The sequence below is a fragment of the Bacillus rossius genome, chromosome 7 (assembly GCF_032445375.1).
Source record: "Bacillus rossius redtenbacheri isolate Brsri chromosome 7, Brsri_v3, whole genome shotgun sequence".
In the NCBI taxonomy this organism is placed as follows: Eukaryota; Metazoa; Arthropoda; class Insecta; order Phasmatodea; family Bacillidae; genus Bacillus; species Bacillus rossius.
This window is the reverse complement of record NC_086335.1, coordinates 28,668,160-28,688,103: the sequence shown is the minus strand read 5'-3', so window position 1 is coordinate 28,688,103 and position 19,944 is coordinate 28,668,160. Positions and strand designations below refer to the sequence as shown.

General features: G+C 34.8%; 1 protein-coding gene across 1 annotated transcript in view; it reads right to left on the bottom strand.

The window, feature by feature from the left end:
* The window catches only part of LOC134533767 (vacuolar protein sorting-associated protein 8 homolog), a 71,019-nt gene that overhangs the window by 24,494 nt on the left and 26,581 nt on the right, over positions 1-19,944 (bottom strand). The window contains exons 8-13 of the mRNA XM_063371407.1: positions 16,233-16,367; positions 13,062-13,175; positions 10,361-10,479; positions 8,035-8,200; positions 6,812-6,992; positions 2,262-2,463 (exon numbers count right to left, since the gene is read on the bottom strand). Of these exons, the coding sequence (XP_063227477.1) occupies positions 2,262-2,463; positions 6,812-6,992; positions 8,035-8,200; positions 10,361-10,479; positions 13,062-13,175; positions 16,233-16,367 (917 nt within the window). The remainder of the gene's footprint in view (positions 1-2,261; positions 2,464-6,811; positions 6,993-8,034; positions 8,201-10,360; positions 10,480-13,061; positions 13,176-16,232; positions 16,368-19,944) is intronic.

Genomic DNA, 19,944 nt, shown 5'->3' with positions numbered 1-19,944 from the left:
TATTCGAGATAGAGATTTCATGTATGTAATACAAAAGTGAAAAAGTAGTTACATTTCATCAAACTAAAACAAAATCAAAGGCACAAAATAATGCTACATAAAATATTATGTAATAAAAATTTATTGTAGTTCCTTATTTAACAATAAAATTCCATAGTAAATATGGTAACATTACAATTTTTTCTGCTATATCAGATACAACCTTCTGGTCTATAATAAGCTGCAAAACAGTGAACCTTCAATATAATGCATATAAATGGGGGAAAAAAAGGGGGGGGGGGAATTTTTATTTTGCAGAACTAAGCAAAATAAAGTGTATTGTTTCATGCCACACTGAAAAAATTATTTCTCTATCATAACTCAAATTCCCTGCCATCAGTTATACACACTACAAAATAAGATTTATTGAATATCTTGCCTTGTAAATGTGACTGCAAAAAGACTTGCTTGTTTTATGGTTCCTGAGAATGTAGTCAGTAAATTCAATCTACTCATTCAATATGGAATTTATAACATTGAAGTTACATTTCATACATTATATGGTCTTTATATTAACAGGTGCTTTTATTTCTTGCTTACTTAGGGGACCGCCCGCCTCCAATCAAACTCTCACCCTAAGACTGCTGCTAGCACCAGTAATTAAAGTAAAGAGTATTGTGTCCTAAGGAGCAACTTGTTGGCACACACCACATCTGTAGAGTGCAATTTACGTGTCAATGAAACTACGTGTTTTGAATACCTTCTACATTCATTTATCAGTTATAATTAGTCACAGTCAGGAATCAGCACAGTATGCTCACTAAGGACCGTGCAACCACACCTAGTTAGATTCTTAGCCTTCAAGCCCAGTGACATGCTGGGGCCGTCAACCCTCGAACGCAGCATTTCGGGCATTTCGATCATGTAATGGCAAATGAACTTGCATCAATTTAAATTATAAAGTGGGTCCGAAAACTGCATGGAAACAATGAAAAATGTTTGCATATACTATAATTTTTCTGACTAGTGTATGGTTTTTATCCATCCACATCACCTGTTGTTTAAAAACCTGGCTCCTTCACCAAATATAATATGCTTCAATACTAAACCACATACGTGAATGCAAGTAGCCAGATCTATAGTTCAGTCGATATTTTGAGTTCTGTATGCGGTATTTAGTTTATGACCAGCAACCATTTGATTAAGTGCTTCTAGAGTACCTGAAGTTCATAAAAATATATTATCGTTTTGGTATCGCGGTCATGTTGTTTTTTAAAAGTGTTTAAGAGCTTTGCACCATTTATAAATAATTGCAATTAAAGTACATATTTTTACTGAAATATATAAACAAAAAAAACCTGCACTATTATTGCAGGTGTTCATTTACTTGTATGAATGACTTGGCCTAAGATGTAAGAACTAAGGATGAATGGTTAATACATCAATAAAGAAATTAAAAAAAAAATGTTACAAAAAACTAGTGATTAACTAAGCAGTCTTTTTTTTTTATTTTTTTAGGAGTTTACGATCCTGCTAACTTTAGAGGTTAGGGTTTTTCTTTATTTCTGCTCTTAATACATTTTTAAGGTTAGTTCCACCAAAAGAAAAGGTTGCACATGTTGCTGCGCACATCATACTTTTGCGCTGGTTAACTGAAACATGATTGAGGTTTTACTTGTACACGAAGCCTCTAGTAAAAAATTAAAAATATATATATTTTTTAAATAATCACATTCCAAAAGCTTTAAAATTCAGTATTTGGTTCCTTCTCACATAATTACATTTTCCATGTATCAAATAAAATTTCCAAAAAAAAATTAAAATTTTGCAACTGTTATCAAAACCTACAACTATGCAATTTTTTTTATTGTATTATAGTAGTATACGTAGATATCATTTTGCTGTGTATGCATTAATTTATACTGCTGTTACTAGTGATAAGATGTAAAGCTGTATAAATTACATGATCTATTTGTATTTTGAAAAGAAAGATGTAAATGTTTGGGTTGTTAAAATTGAAATAAATGCACAAAATAACTTGCTAACATAAAACCACTTTCAGCTAAAAATAACACCACTTTAAGCAATAAGATAACACCAATTTGTGCCATGAAATAAAAACACAAATGAATGTCTCTAGTTACGACATTGTGGTACGTGTGACAATTCACAAAGAAAGCACATTCTTGTATATAGGTCTGAAAGAACTTGTAAAATTGGGTGATATTCCTCCCTGAGCGACCTGTCTCTCCTCACGCCTCACTGAACCCGGGGCGGGGTACCTGAGGTACGGGTAGGGCAGCTCGCTGTCGGCCGCGTCCTTGCTGTGGAGGCTGGTGAGGCACTTGAACACCTCGTACTTGACGCCCTGCACCTCCCCCTCGGGGATGTCTCCCGTGGGGTACGCCCGTCCCGCCAGGCAGCAGCTGATGTACACCAGCAGCTTGTTGCCCAACACGATCTGCCCGTCCGTCAGCTGCTTGCCTGGGGCACACGACACACCGTCGCTAGGGCCGTGGAGTAGGACAGCACTGCAAGTGTCATGTTGATAACTGTCCAGAAAAAAATACTTGGGATCATGGTCGTCGTCGTCAACTGCTTCCAGCCTGCAGCAGTAAGAAGCTTCAGTTTCCCTATATCCCTCCTACTTTACTCTGTTACATTCTTCCCCTTTCTCCCTGCACTCCTCAAACCATCTGCTCTTCCCACCTCCTCCTTGGTCTATCTTGGGGGGCCTTCTTCCTGTGTACTTCAACACCATCGTTTTCCTATGCAGCCTTGTTTTTCCCATTCTCTGGAACACGGCCATACCATCTCGGATTTGCTTTTTAAACGATCTAATTCAAGTTCTCGCTTGCACCATCTCATTCCTGATCCTGCCTCGCCTCGCAAATGCCAAAATACTCCTCATAAACTTCATTCCTATTGCTCTGATCTTCCCAGCATCTCCCTTGTCTACAGCCTAAGTCTATTCTCCGTGGTGACCATGGGCACATAGTATGAATTGTACAACACTTGTTTGAATAGTAATGGCAACTCCCTCTTTCATACCAAAATTTCTCACACACCTATACAGTGCATCTCTCTGTTGTCCTTCCCTTACTACTTCATCCTCGTTTTAGCCCCCTCCCTCCAATACCCTTCCTAGTTACTATAAGGTTTCCACCCGTTTCATCTACTCAACACTACCTAATTCAATAGTGTTTCTTACTCTATTCTTGTTACTTTTAATGACCACTGTGGTTAAAAAAAAAATTAAATCTTATTCCTGGTTGATATGTTATCATTTTTTTATATTTAGCAAACATCCTTTTAAGATTTTTGCAATGTTATAAATGTTTGGAATTAAAGTACATATTGCTACTGGAATATATAATGAAAAAAACCTGTGCAACTGATATTTTATTCAGCTACTAGGTAATTTGTTTTTCTGTCTAACTGCTAACCAGTTGACTTCAACTTCAGAACAGACACCCGCTTCATAGACATACACACATACACTTCATGAATCATGATACATACACAGGCCTGAAACACCTTGTAAAGCGAATATTCAGTTCCAAGTATTTGTGCAAGGGAAGAAAAAAAAAACACTGGTATAAGAAATTTTTACAAGCAGTAGTCAATGAAACAAACACTTTTAAGCAATTGAATATTTATGTACCTAATGGTATTCATTTAGTTTACATAAACCAATATAACAAAAGAAATAAATAATGCTCTTTTCAATGGGAAAAATTCTATATTTAAAACAATAAATTTGAATTTTGAAATTTTAACATCATATTGAATCCGACATATAGGATGAATTTGACTGTAAGTTACCCTAAAATTCAAGATGACATCTGACACTGAACATAGATCTATTATGCAGGATGACGTAGGAAGTTCAGATGACCTCAATTATAAGGTGAACTAAAATTAAAGCAATCGTGACTTTTGAATTACCTTGATTAAAGGATTTTGTTTTGAATAACAACAAATCAAAATTACAAAATTAGTTAAAAAAAATTTTTTTGTGACAAAGTTCATATGTGAAATAATATTTTTTTTCATTTAGTTATGTGAAATCTCAAAATGGTAATCAAGGTAATCAAAATGAGATTCCAGTCAGGGACAAATTACGATTAGCACATATGAAATTACCGTATAGCATTTAAATCCTTTAGCATTTATAAGCATTTTTACATTTTTCAAGCGTTTCCAGATGTGTTACTGTTTTGATACATTTCTCAGACTTTTATTTCCAGTTAATAAGTTCAACATTTTACATTATTTTTAATGTAGCTAATATAGAACTTATGAAAAAAATTATGCATCTTAATTTGCCTAGCCTTTGAATGGGCACTAACCGATTTTGTTTAACCCATTACTAGGGACATGCAAATTTCGCATTTACGATAAAACAAATTTTTACGCGAAATTCGTAAGTTTAACACGAATAACCTCACTTTTACGTAATTTCTGATACCGCGAATTTTTTTTGCGAAATACGTTTGTTTACCACGAATAACCACACTTTCCCGCCATTTGGTAACTTAAAAAAAGTAAATAAATAGCCGTTGTCACCACTGATAACACCATCAACGTAAAGACTACACTTGCCAATGTTTACGTTTCATTATTTATTTGATACGACGCGTTCTTGGCGAACTGCACTCGTGCACTAAACGCTCATGTCTCGAAGGCACGTTTACAGAGTCAAAGAGTAATGTACGGCCATTTTGTTGGATATTTTGTGCGTTACAGCGCTTGTGTCGCGAAGCAAATTATAAATTACGCACAACTGTTCATCTTGCATGTACTATGGACTGTGCAAACTGTTTTAATTTTGTTCTCTTACAGTAAACAAACTTAACAATTACGTTTTATGTTTAAGAATGATAATTTTTGTTTAAAAATGTTGTATACAGTGCAACTATTTTATAAAAACTGTAGTTTGTGATACAAAACGTCTTCATATTTCTCAGCATAGGTTTGAAAGTGTAAAATATGCCGAAACCTCAAGTAATCACCAAACTTCGTGAGCGCGAATTTCGTGATAGTGGATTATATGCGAGGGTAAATACGTAGTTGGGCGATATGTGTTAAATTTTTTTTTAATCCGAAAATACTTTAATAACGAGGCTAGAAGACTGGAGCTAGCCAAACGCTCATATTTTGCATAGTGAGCTTACCAAGGTGCAGCGCAACTTTGGAAACATGGAGTGCATTTTTTTGACGAAACAAAACAAGTTTTGGACCACATGAACACCACGAAAGCAGCTGCTGTGAAAATAAGTGTAGTGCAAGTGTCTACAAAATCTCTGGTGAAGCTTACCAGCTTGATGGCTACAGATCCAAGCAGACTTGACTTTGAAACACTGACTGTCTTTAATCCAAAAAATATTTTGATTACGGACATGAGCCCTATTTTGCTTGCTAAGTTGTGTAAAGTTTCTACTCTGAAAGAAATGGACCGCCAGGAGCTGATCACCGGTTTTGGAGAGTTAAAACAGATAGTTGAGAAACAAATGAAGGAAAGCAGTGTGGATGTAGTGAAGGCACTTCAAGTTTTAAAAACTTTCACAACCTGAATTTTCTGACAAGTGCCTGGAAGCAGTATGGATGTTGTGTGCAAACGTTGATTCGGAACGCTTCTTGTTACAATACAATAATGTTCTCACTGACAAGAGAACTAATTTGAAACAAGAAAATTGAGCTACAATGGCTATTTTTTCATTTGAAAGTTAAATGTTGTGTCAAAGTACTTTGGTTCTGAAATTATTGGGTTGACTTAATTTAGAATCTGAGTTCTTAAACTTGTGTCTTTTTAACCTATATTTGTGTAATTTTAATTTATAATGTTTCAATTGATGGTGCAATTATATTACAATGTTCTCTTCATATTTCTTACACTTGAAATTGTAAAAATATAAAAAATAATAACCCCACTTTTAGGTAAAAATAACACCGATTTTAAGGGAAAATAACACCACTTTTCATCACAAAATAAACACACCTTTTGCATGTCTCTACCCATTACCCATTATGTAATATGAAGACGTTAAAGCAAACATGAATTCATGTTTATTCTACTACAGGTAAGGAAGAAAATGAGTTTCCTCATGGACAAGTTCGGCACACTGAATATTTTAGTCTCTAGGTGCACAGTTTTTCTATATGTGGGGCATTAAAAATGTTTAACATTCAAAGTTTCTATTATTGAATGTTGGTAGGTGTGCTGACAATATTAGTTTTTACAAATACGGGATTTAAAAAAAAAAAAAAGATTAAACAAACAATTGTTCTATCCACCCTTGAAAAGCAGAATAATGTGCTCGGAACAACCATTTTAGGGCAACAGCCATTTCAGTGTCTAAGTTGACCAATTGCATGACCAAGTTAGGGGTAGAGACCTAAATAGTTCTGAGAATTTAGGTGTAAAAGTAATGAGTAGAAACTATTCCAGGAATCTACATATCTTTCACAGACGAAAGCATCGTTTGTACTATGTTCACGTGTTCCTATAGTCTATGGCAGTGGTTTCTAAATAAACAAACATTGTTCAGATTGTGAAAATGACGGTATCGCGGAACTTCACTGGTTAATAGCATTTAGTCGCCAAAAAAGTGTTTCAACCATTTTTTCACTGCTGTATCATTTAAAAAATTTTCAATCTCTAACTTTTGTGACACGACTTTACTTGGTAATGTTTATAATACACATACAAAAAAGTGGGTCATAATGTAGTAAATTCTTGCAGTGTTAAAAAACAGACCAGAAGATTGGGACATTAATAAAATTAAATAGAGAGAAGTAAAGTCCTGGCTAATCATGAAAACATGCATACCTGTGCTTAGCGCTGCTTGTAATATCGGCATGAGCTCCTGCAGCGGAGTGACGTAATCCTTCATGCCACGGTTGTGGATGTGGATGATCCCATCGTACAAGCCGTGCGTCCAGCACAGCCTCATCACCTGGTCAATGTCGATCGACGTCACCTCCAGGTGGACCAGGCAGGCTTCCAATGCCTGAAACATTTTATAAGCATCATTAAAAAAATCTATTTTTTTTAAAAAATGTTTATACTTGAATGGTTGTGATTACGAGTCTTACACATATAAAAACAATATTTACTTAAATAAAAGATGCTTTTGATTCCAAGATGCATATCTCTTTAGATCCTTAAGTTCTCTAGAAGATAATGTTTACTTAAAAGTATAGGATGCACTTCAGCGTAAATACATACATCATGACATTTATTTGTACATGTTAAAGGCAATTCTGATTTATTAGTCCTTTTAAGTAGAATATTTCTAACATGTCCGACATGTTTTGTGCAATGGCTGCACGAGTTGACCTTGTAAGTTATTTGGTTTCTTTCAATCCTAAATGAGAGGTTCTTCTTTACAACCTAAGGTGCTCAGTTTTTTTTCAGAAATAAACAGGAACCTCATTTACATAGTGGTGTGACTATCAGAATTTTAACATTTACGTGACAATTGAAGCTAAGGGCTGAATTACAACTATAAGAAATAAACTGCTGTACTTAATATTTTCACTTATTAAAAATGTTGACAAGTTAGTCTGAATGTGTAAGAACTCATTAATACAGATAGTCACTCCCCAATTTTAAATCTCAAAAACTCTTTAAAATGGTGGAACTTACATTAAATAAATTTGGCAAATGTAAGATACCACTGAATGAAAGATGCACCTCATTTTCTGAGCTAAAAAGTTACTACATAGGTAAGTGCATCTTATAAGTGAGTAAATGTCGTATTATTTTCTCGCATACAGTGCCATTTATTGTACAAATGCAAGCTTATTTCTTGAGATAAACCCTAGTAAACTTATTTTTTATAGTCAAAACTAACATTGAAGTATTTTTGTGTGTTCAAACATGCATTATGTAAACTGTGACCATTAAACATATTCTTCCAAAGCGAGTGTTTGCAGTCCCTGCTGCGACTCCAGGTAGTCGCACAACTAACAGCCGAGTGTGGAGTGGTCGAAACATGCCGTCCTCTGTGCAAATGCTCGAGACAGCCTCGACACAGCAGCTGCCGGTACCTGCAGGAAGCCCTTGCTCTCGTAGTAGGACACAAACTCCTGGGAGATGACCGGCGGCAAGTTTGGCACGCGGTCGTTGAGGATCCACGGCTCGAGGGAATGGAGGTAGCAAGCTCTTGCTGCCTGGTGCGTGCAAGCATCCCACAACTTGTTAAACAAAGTGTCCCTGCAAAGGGACAGTCCCATTACAAGTCACATCAACAAGGAATTGTAACTTGATGTTACTTATAAACTGAAGAGTATACAATTGACAATGTCTGGGGGGACTAATGTTTCGCTGTGGGACGAGATTACATGGTGAACTGCTATAAAACCGAAAGAACTCCGAAAAGCATGTTAAAACACTGCTTTAACACCAAAATGTACCATATAGCACTAAAATGTAAGTTATGTGATGGAATTAAGTAGCATTTAACTAAAACTTAATTAAAAAAAATAATATCTTAATTTTTGAAATTCAAGGAATATCTTTATTTCCGGACAAAAAATTGTACCAAAGAGCTTACATAAGAAAAAATTAATTTGTTTTATTGTGAATCTTTTATTGAATCAATTTTTAAAAATTTATACTCATTTAATTTTTAGACCAATCCATTAAAATTATTAGACCATAAAATTAGAGCATATGAATTTTACCCCCATTTTGATGGAGTAAGTATTACCAAACAGCTTTTATAAAAATAAAAACAATAAATGCCGAAATACTTTGTTTTCAAAACTAAATTCGACTAAAAATAAAACTACAAAATCTTGTCTCTAGCATTGATACATGCCTCTTGTATGTAGTGCAATTATTTGTTTCCATTACCCTAAGGTTATTCACATATCCTGACATCACACTGGTCCTCTTCAAAAGCATGCATGGAAAGTCCATTCTTGTAAGATGCTACTACAAAATAAACAGATTGCAACTGAAAAGTAAAAGAAGAGTAACTTTTGCGTACACTAAAAGCAGCATGCCAGTCGTATTTTGTTGATGTTAAACATGCATACATAATTTCTCCAAGACAGTGTCATTTTGACTGATACATGATGCACTTTTTTTTTTAAAATGATTTGTAATAAGCATGTCTAATTTTTTGGAACAAATAAAATAGATCTGCTAAGTATTTCTGTGTTTGAAAAATTGTTCTAAAGTCATAATGTAAAAATGAATAACTAATAATAGTTGAAAGATTAAACACAGTAAACTTCTTTTATAAAATTGTGGTACAAACTTCATGCTAAATAAATTACAAATTACTTTCATTGAATTTAATATTTAAAAGTTAGGGCATTTGTCATTTAGAATTAAGTTTTGATTGAAAATGATTAGTTTCATAATTTTACTTGCATTTTGGTACTTTGTGGTTTATTGACATGATTTTCGGTGTTACTTCGGTTTTATCGCAATTCACCACATAATCTTGTCCTTGATTATAGTAACTTCATTTATGTTTGGCGCATGTTCATAATAATGCATTAGTTTGCATTTGCATTGCGCTCTTTGTGCCTGTCGCGCTACAGTGATTCCAGCATCAGGATGACACAACAAGTGAATGTTGCTATTCACCTACTCATGTATGTGATGTAAGGCCAGTACCAATTCAAGAGGTGCTCAATATCCCTCTTGAGCATTCTGGCACTCGGATCGAATGAAGTGATGTGTTTACCCTTGGCTGTACCCTTTGCAAACTACACCTATAAAATCAATCTAATTGCTTTAATTATATACTGGGTTAAAGTGAAACAGTATTTCAGGTCTCTAAAATACATATTTTTACACTATGTTTTTCCTTGCCTAATCATTTGTATAAAGTTATTTTGCAAGGTTATAAAAATTTGAAATTTATAAACAAAACAAAAACCAGTCCAAGCCATAATTTAGGAATATAGGTATTTAAAAATTAAAATAGCAACCTGTTTTTATTTATTAAGAATATTTATTTACTATACACTTTTTCCCCATCAGTAAACCCTTATTAAAACATTATAGTTTCTTAATGGTTTAAAAACCAATTTGACTGCTAACAAGTGGTTTGCTTTCTTTCATTTGAAATGGAACAGTCCACTTGTGACTTCAAGAGAGTGAAAAAGTTCTTCATCTAAGAATCGGGAGATGGTTTAATAATTACCACAGACTGGCTTAGCTTTTTAGCGTTCACATCTGCGTTCAGACAGCTAAGATGTAAAAGTATGAGCACTACACTACCGCTCATAATATTCTCACCAGCTAACTGATACAACTATGAGCAATTCTGTTAAGCATTCGTTGGTCTATACGCTTGGCCTTAAAATAATATATGCTTGAAAAAAAATACCTAATTACGAAACTTTGTGCTCTTACAGGACATCTAGCTCAATGCAGTACTCAATGCAGGCGGGAATGGCCTCGTAATACAGCTCTGTGCTACCATCCCCTGTCACCAACGTGTCGTCGATGTAGGCATTCAAGATCTCTAGAACCTGCAGCAAAAACAATCAAAAGACAAGAATTAGCATTAAAAAAAATAGAAGAAAAAAATTAATCTTCCACATGTAACCATATAAATTAAGTACATGTTGAATGACAGACACATATATTTTATAAAAATGAAAAATTGGAATTTTTTAAGTATTTATTTCCAGGTCCATTAAGAATACTTGCACACAAGGATGTTTGAAGTTCACTTTCTTGGTGACAAAGTTAAGAGTTTTAATTATGTATTTAAAAATAATATTTTGTAACTGTGGTTGTATTTTAAAAATAGAGAGTGAGTTTAAGTATTTGTTTAAAAGTTAATATAACAATTCCTGGTAAACAATTGCTAGGCCTATCCTTGTTTCTTAAGAAAGAGTCACAATTTTCCGCTCAATTGTACAAGTTTCTGCCATCCAAACTTTTCCTCTTACGATCAGTTGGTTGGAGTTATATTCAATTTGTATGTTGTAAGTTAAGTCATTTTATTTATTATCATTAATGAGAAGCATATTTACCATTGTATCTGTGAAAGGTAGGCCAGTAAAAATACGAGGGTTATTTTTTTTTCAACCTCCGATCGGCTGTAATAAAAAAACGGGAATGAACTGGGAAATTATTTTAATGTCAAAAGAAACGTACATTTTACTCTATTTTTTCACATAATCACCGTGCAGATTGAGGCTTTTGTCATACCGATGCACCAGCTTTCCAATACCCTCTGCATAAAATGATGCCTCCTGCCTATTCACCGTAGGGCCTACACAACACTCATTCGGCGATGGATTTCTGCTGCAGTGTGCCCTTCTGCCTGTAAGAAACGGATGACTCCACGCAGCTCGCATTTCGCCGTACAGTTTATCGTTGCAGCCATGTTGACATTCCTATAACCAAGCTTCAACTGAGGTGTGAGTTGGCCGCTCCACATGGTTGGTGGAAGGGGGTAAACACTACGAGACGTATCGATTCGTGTACGAGCGATTAGGGTATCGATTAATGGGCATGCCATGGAGAAATGAAACTGTAATCACACTGCAGGGCACTGTTAAAACGTGGCTGAATAGGCAGGAGGCATCATTTTATGCAGAGGGTATTGGAAAGCTGGTGCATCGGTACGACAAATGCCTCTATCTGCACAGTGATTATGTGGAAAAATAGAGTAAAGATGTACGTTTCTTTTGACATTAAAATAATTTCCCAATTCATTCCTGTTTTTTTATTACAGCCGATCGGAGGTTGAAAAAAAAAATAACCCTCGTATTATGGAGTAAGGAAGTACATCTCGTTTCATTATTTTATATTACCTTAAAAGACTTTTTGAGTGGCTTAGCTTTTACAAAATGAATAAAAAAAAATTAAATTTATCTGCATGTTTAGCTGCTACAGTTACTATACCAATAAGAAGAATTAAATGGATTTCAGAATTGGTTTAAAGGCAATGCTATTGGCTACATGATGATATAGTTTTTATATTTTATTTCTTTCCAAAATACTGACATTATTTTACTCTAAGTACAAATCATTACAATTTTGAGATTTTTGAAAGGCTAAGTAAAATGAAAAGAATAAGTTTGCACAGAAAATAATAATTTAAGCTGCTATTAAGACACTTAAACAGATGATAAAAGATTAAAGTAAAAGGACAGTGTAAAATGTTAAAACCTAAAAGCGTCATAATATATAACACTTGTTTAAAGGTGCCTAGCTAAGATGATGATCATTACTTGCACCTACAAAAAATACTTGAAAAATATTCCACCGAATATTGCAGCATCATTCCACCTCAAGTAACCCATATCAAGACACCCATCTCCTCAGTTTTTGATAAACTTGACACAATTTTGATTTTATTACTATCCTGATAACACATGCACAGTTTTATTTTCACTAACTCTTATAGATAATTTTTAATTAAATTTTTCTTTTTCTTAATGTGGGTTTAGCCAAAGCCTCTGAAATAATGCCTTTAAAGTGAACTCAGAACTTCAAGACAATAAAATACCAATGCCAAAGTAGGTCACCATGACTCTGAACCAACATAATCAACTGATGCTATACTGTCTTAATGAAAAATATTGTATTACAAGAATACTCTGCGAAGTTGTGAAGAGCATGGACCTGCAATGCACACACTAACATAAATTAGCAACTTCGCACCACTTAAAAATAACACCACGTATTTGGCTTGAATACTACTTATTCTACACTTCACCTTCTATAATGTCAGCAAGCCCTCGAATCACAAGTCACTTTACTTCAAACTCTAATATTCAACCATACTCAACCAAAAACATGCATTCCACGGAAAAATAATGCCTCGAAAAAGAACAGACTAACCTAATCCAAAGTTCCTGGGTACCCCACCATTGTACTATGTACTCTATGTGCATGAGAAGAAACTTCGATTGTACTATTTATGTACTCTTGAAACATAATTTAACATAAGTTAATATATATATTATAATGCTACCCTATATCATACACATACGTACTCAACAATATATAAAAGTCAAAACTTATGAAAAGCACTAAAAAACTTAAGCCATGTTATGAAACAAAAGTAGGAAATGTGTATGCTATATCTTTGTACCTTATCTCGAGTTAGTTCTTTCCGCTTCTCCTTTGATCCCTTTAGACCAATCACCGCCTTCCCTTTGTCCAAATAGAATGCCATGCCTAAGGATAGGGCATCAAGGTACCTGTTCTGAAATAATAGTAATTAATAAAAATGATACTTTCAGACACTGATAAAAATAAACAAACACATTTGAAAAATATATTTAAAACTAAGGCTGTTCCGAAACCCCCTTTCCCGAAACTAATTCCCGATATCCTAATCCCCTAAGATGTTACATTCCAGGTTGGGCCAGCTAAGCAACCCAGAATAGTAACAAGACACTTTAATCGCTGGAAAGTTTACGATGTTTTTATATGATAATTTTAAGGTTACGTTTTTAAGTTTGTCTTGTTGCCAACAATGAGGATGAATTATTCCCGTAAGATAAATGGTTGTATTTAGTTTTATTTACAATAAAAAAGTTTTTTAAAGCAGTCTTTTGTTTAATTATTACCTATCAAGAAACAAAAGCAGATTACAACTTACATAACAGGTCCAGACAAACTTTCACATATTCACTGTCAGCCTAGCTTGTTGCTCGGTTACAAAAAAAAATTAATTTCCTTACTTAATCTTTTAAGTAAGGTACAATATCCCGCGGATGTGTCCCGGGAGCGTGACGACATTCAACCTGGGCCAATGCCGATGCTGATAACTGGGGTTGAATTTCTATTTTAAAAAATTCCAAAAACATATAAAAAAGTTACTCCTCGACCAGCAGGTGTGAAAAAGGATATTCCTTAATAGGGCTGGGCCGATGCCGATCACCGATCACAATGATCGGCCGATTTTAACACATCGGCATCGATTCCGATCTGAAAATTATTTACAGATCACCAAACGCCGATCATTACATACTAAATCAAAATATGTAGTAATGTAAACCAACTGTAACAGTAAGTTTTTAAGCGTAACTATGTGACATATCAAATATATTTTGTGCTTTTACATGCTGCAAGATCTACACTGCATTATTTAGACAAAAACTTAATATTTATTTTGAAACTAACCCACAAAGAGTTGTCGAGTGTTAATGTTTTGTGTGCATTGGTTAACAAAGTAAATCTTAAATATCAACACATGATATACTGTTTATTTTCAAAACAATTCATCAAGAATTACCATGTGTGTCACTGAATTTATGTATTGCATATTGTGTTGCACTCTTAGTATTGCAGTAGCATTTAGTTATTTATTTGGAAATTCTTTTGTAGATATTATAAAGCACTTATTTTCAAGACCTGTGAAAAGTGTCGTATGGGTACTTTGGTTTGTGGGGTGGGAAGGTCTAGAAATAGTAGAAACATTATATTATTGTTCATTTTTAAAAACCAATGAACAAATTGTCTTGTCAGAAGTGTTAAATAAATGGTAAGTTATCATAAGGTAACTTTTTCATTATAATTTTTTTTAGATTTTTATTATTAACATCAAACAAGCTATATAATTCTTATTTTGTCTGATCGGCAATGATCGGCGCAAATGATCGCTATCGGAATGATCGGCAAATTTAGTGATCGGCTCAGCCCTATTCCTTAAACATCACTTCATTTCTGTGAGCTACCGAAGACGTGACCGAACGCGGCGACAATCGAGTGACAAATAATGAACAAAGTTGTCTTCCCTTACAAAGGTGGAAACAAAGGGAAGGCAACCCCGTGTGTCAACCGACCAATCACAAAACAGAACCTTGTACATGACCATATAGGAAAGTGCATTTCAAACATTTGTTCACTCAAAATTTTGGAAAGTAACATCACACCACCTCAAGGTTCGTTCTGCTTGTCTGGCAAGGTAGAGTCCAGAGAAGTACTAGTTCATCGCTGTGCAGCCATACACCTATGCACTGTTTTTTTCCCAACAACGCACTACCTTGAGGCGTGAAAAATAAAATACTAGTGACAGAGTGTCGTGCCCGTGTCTTCCTTTCTTTTTAAACCTTTACGAATGTTATCGCCTCCCTAACCAGAATATGCTTGACAATTGTAAAAATGTATTAATGGACATATTAATTTTAACTGAAGTAAAATAGAGAAAATAATAATAAAAACACATTCATATTTATGTAGAACCTAACCAAAAATAATAATTAATATTGAAGCACAATCCAAATACCTTAAATGACTGCATAATCGAAGAAACATTACAACATTAGTATGAATTAATTATGAAACAATGAGAAAACATCAGCCACATAACACATCCTCAGTTAAGTGTTATTAGTAACAGGGGGCAGGAATTATGCTGTTTTACAACAATACGCTGATAGCACAATTATTTCTAAAAATTAATTCAAAGCAATCTTAAAGAAACATTTTTTCACTTCTTTATTAGATAAACATTACCATTTTTGTTTACTTGTAGCTCAACAGTACCTGAGGGAGTCAAGGGATGATGCATATTTGCAGGCAGACACAATGTCACTGCGACATTACCATGTTGTCGACCGACCCACTGCCGGCTAGCGTACACATGGTATGCAGCTTTAGACACATTGCGCATTACACTGGACAATGGGATTGTAAATACTGCCATTTAAACCTAAATTAGCTGAATGTTTCGCAGATGTTTAGAGAAACCTTTGCTTCAATAAGCCTTTTCATCACAATCAGTTTTCAAAAAAAGGATAAAGATAGGCACATTTCTTTTCCCCGATTCTCCAATAACTATGCATATATCTTGATATCCACCAAGAGTTCAATATACGCCGATATATGATATCAAGTATCGGTATCGGACCAGCCCTAATGAAAACTGCAGAATACTGTATATAAATTGAAGTTTAATGATAAATATATGTGTCTGTGCACGTGTGTGCGTATACACACACACACACACACACAGACACACACTTCCTTTCTAAACTGGTTAGCAATTTATGGTTCAGAAAGAAAAAACTAATGACAAAAAAGTTGACACACTAAAACAAAAAAAAATTATAAACAATTTTGTACACAAATAGCTTACAACACTTGAATCAATTTCTGGTACTCTAGAAATAGTATCATCCTCCTCAGCATCACATATTTAATTTTATATGGCTATGATAATGAAAACCTAAAACTATACAAAATGAGAAAAAACAGCATTTATTAGGAAACATTGCAAGTGTCACATCAGTGTGCAAGCTGAAGAAATTGATACCTGCTTGACGAGGAAATTCAGGCGCTCATTCCAAGAACGTATTGTCAACACGTGGAACGACTTCGTCCCCAATATGAGGACCTGGTTTCCGAAGCCTACAATGGAGTTGTAGCATGCCCGCTCTCCTGCATAAGCCTGTGAAGAAACAATTCTTAAATAACACCTACAAAACATAACAAAGTGCACTGTCATTTAATGACACATGGTGCCCTAAACTGCTACCAACTAGAGACAACCTTTTACATGAATTGCAATAAAACCAAAATATGAGGTACGGAATACAGACTACAACATCTAAATGCAAAATAAATCATTAAGTTAAAAAAAAAAAAACTTATTTTAAATAATATCACAGAATTGAATCCCTGAAAAATCAGAAGACCATTAATTTTCTAATTAATTAATTAGGTCAAAAATTTATGGATCAAGTAAAACGTAAAATTGAACTTATTTCCCATTTCAAGATGGACATCATTAACCCATGTTTACAATACAATACTGATTCAAAGCTGGATACTTAAAACACAAAACTGTTTATTCAATTTTATTGGTTTGAATAAATATGCCCCACATTTGTAATGATTTTAGCACAGTTAAAATTACAAAACGAAAACAGTATAACCAACCTGTATATTACGACTCACTGCTGAGGAATCTTAAAAATGTGTGTTAAAAAGTCCAAAATATGAAGGAAATTTGTTAAAAATTTGTTTGAAGCATGTTGTGATGACTTACTACAATTTTTTGAAAAATTTTTTTTTACTGTTTTGTTAACGTTTTTGGTTTGGTTTGGATGATTGTTGGCGACCCACTCAGGTTTTTATGGACTCTACAATTTGGTTGATTTTGTGAACACATTTTTTTAAGTAACACTGACTCCTGATTCATGTGAAATAAGTAGAAAGCACACCAGTTTCTTCCTAATCTAAAAGTACAATATTATCCAGGAAGCGGATGAAAATAAGACTGCCTGGCAGCAAAGGATCCTGAAGTTGACACTCTTCTTGATTTCAAAAATGAGGGAAGAAATTGTTACAGTGCAGATGAGAGGTTGTAACGTGCAAATAAAAAAATAAAAGGAACAAAATGCACACAGATCTGGAGGATGCTATGCTGGAGTGGTTCGGCCAGCTCAGAGCACAAAACTTGCCAGTAAGCAGACCGAAGCTGCAAAAAAGATGCCCCTGCGAGGAGAGACATTCTCAAAGCTGGCGAAGTCTATGTGTCGATGTTTCATGAAGAAACCAGGAATTAATGAGACGCAGAGGACCATTAAGAACCTTTTTAAAGAAGTACCGCAGGATTAAATTTCACAATGTACATACGATAATATGTGGGGAATTTAGTAAATTTTTGGGTGTGTGTTTCTAAATATACATGATCAGCAGCTACATATTAAGTACTTGAAATTGCTGTTTGTGTACCTATGTTTTTTAATTTTCTTCTTGTACTTGTACTGTAGCCATCACGAGGTATTTTAATATTTGGCCCTTTTGTATATAGATTTATAGATAATGCAATTATTGTAGTGACATTCGTTGCAACATTCTAAAATGAACAAGTTTGCCAAAAGTTAGTAAACGTCAGCAGTCCATGCCCTGTACTTGTCAGGAGACAGGAGCAGAGGTATAGTGCAGGGCAGGCACAGTTGGCTGACGTCTGTCCTCTCCCGCATTCCCCTTTTCCACCATCCATGACATTCCACATCTCGCCTTCTCAAACTTGACAATTTTGTGCCAGAGATAACTAACAAGGACTTGTTGCGAAAAATTACATATTTTCATTTTGACTATAGGGGTCGGTGGTGGGTCAGTCTGTCTAAAATGTTCATTACAACGTTCCCTCTATTATGACCTTAATCAGGGGAACTGTGGGGGTCGTAAGAACGTAGTTTTACTGTGTGTACTGTTAACATCACTCACGACTGCCTCCATAGCAGGAGGCCCTTCTCTCTCATTTCATCTGTCCAATGCAATACCTTAGGCACCAACCAGAGTGGGTGCAACAAGAAATTAAGTCGAGTCATGCAGAGCCTACTATAGTTATAAGTGTTTAATCCTGCACATTCAGATCGTTGAACATCAATACAGTTTTGATGGAAATACAAAAAAAATTTAATATACAGTGCAATGGTACCTATTTAAAACAAGATGTAATACGCTGCTCTTTAGAAAAAAAAAATACAAGAGATTTGGTCTTCTCCCAAATATTATTATTTAAATGTACAGATGAAATATGAAATTTAACACAATAGAAAACAGGAAACACAAACAAAATTAAACCGAAAGTAATGATAAATTCTGAATGTTTTGAGTGAACTAAAAAATGCCAGCAGCACAGTAATACAACCTATAGGCCAAAGTTGACAGCCGGAATCTTCACACAAAAGTATGAACACGAACGGCTTGATTGCTGGCTTTCATAATATATTCTGATGTTGAGTGTCAAGCCATAGAATATAAGAGACATATATTGTAGGTATTTCATCATTTTAGAGGTATTATAAACAGAAAATGCCTCACAGACCTACCACCCCGTTCTATTCCTAGACATTTACATCCTTTACTTTACCTCTTAAATATCCAAATGATCGGAACGAAAGTTAACAGCAATGGAAAGCTAAAAATGTGAGTAGGGGGAGCGAAGGACTCCTGTGACACTGTAAACAATCAAACAGGTGGGTGTGGCACCACATGTCCGGGTGGGCGTGGCAGGAGGTGGGCGTGGCAACACGTGGCCGGGTGGGGCGTGGCCGGGAGCCACGTGGAGGGAATCCTCAGGTGGTTGTTGACGTCACGTGGAGGGTCGTCTGCTCGTGCGACGGCATCTTGATTCTAATGTAAGAAGGGGGAGTGCCGTCGCAACATGTCTGCGAGGCTCTTGCGCGATACAGCCTTGGCAATATACAAAAATTTAATATAATGACTATAAGAGAGAATACTCTCTATATATGCACTAGACATTCCTTCAAAAACATTCTTTTAGTTATGAATAATGACAACTGTGTGTGACGTAATAAGAATACTTATAATAAAATGGGTGATATATTATAAATAATATTACTTTTTTTAGTAACTGCCACTGTATATTTAATAACTGGAAAAACAATAGAAATATATCACGACAAGAGAACATATGTCATTATGAACATTAAATACAATGGTGTTTGAATTCGCTGACTAGTACTAAATATACCTTAAGTATTTTTATTAACACATAAATAATGCTATAAGCATAGGTAATGCCTATAGCTTTTTCATTATAATGGCATCCAAGATAGCAGACATGCTACATAACAAATTAAGCATAATATGACTATACTGGTTTAGTACTACAAAAAAAAAACATGGCTGCCCTCCAGTGTGTTTTTTGAATTTGGCACCTAGTACCATAAAAATAAACACGGCTGTCCTCTAGTGTGTGTTTTGAATTTGGCACCTAGTACCATAAAAATAAACACGGCTGTCCTCTAGTGTGTGTTTTGAATTTGGCGCCTACTACTATAGTCATAGAGTAGTGGCTGCCGAAATAATTTTATTTTATATTCAAACTTGAAAAAACCAATGACTATAATGGGAAAAAAGATGGCGGCCTGGTATGCTGTGCTACAAGATGGCAGCCTGGTATGCTGTGCTACAAGATGGCAGCTTACAGCAATCGATTGTCATATATAAAATGATTTTATTTTCAAAGTTAGCTGTTCGGGATACTT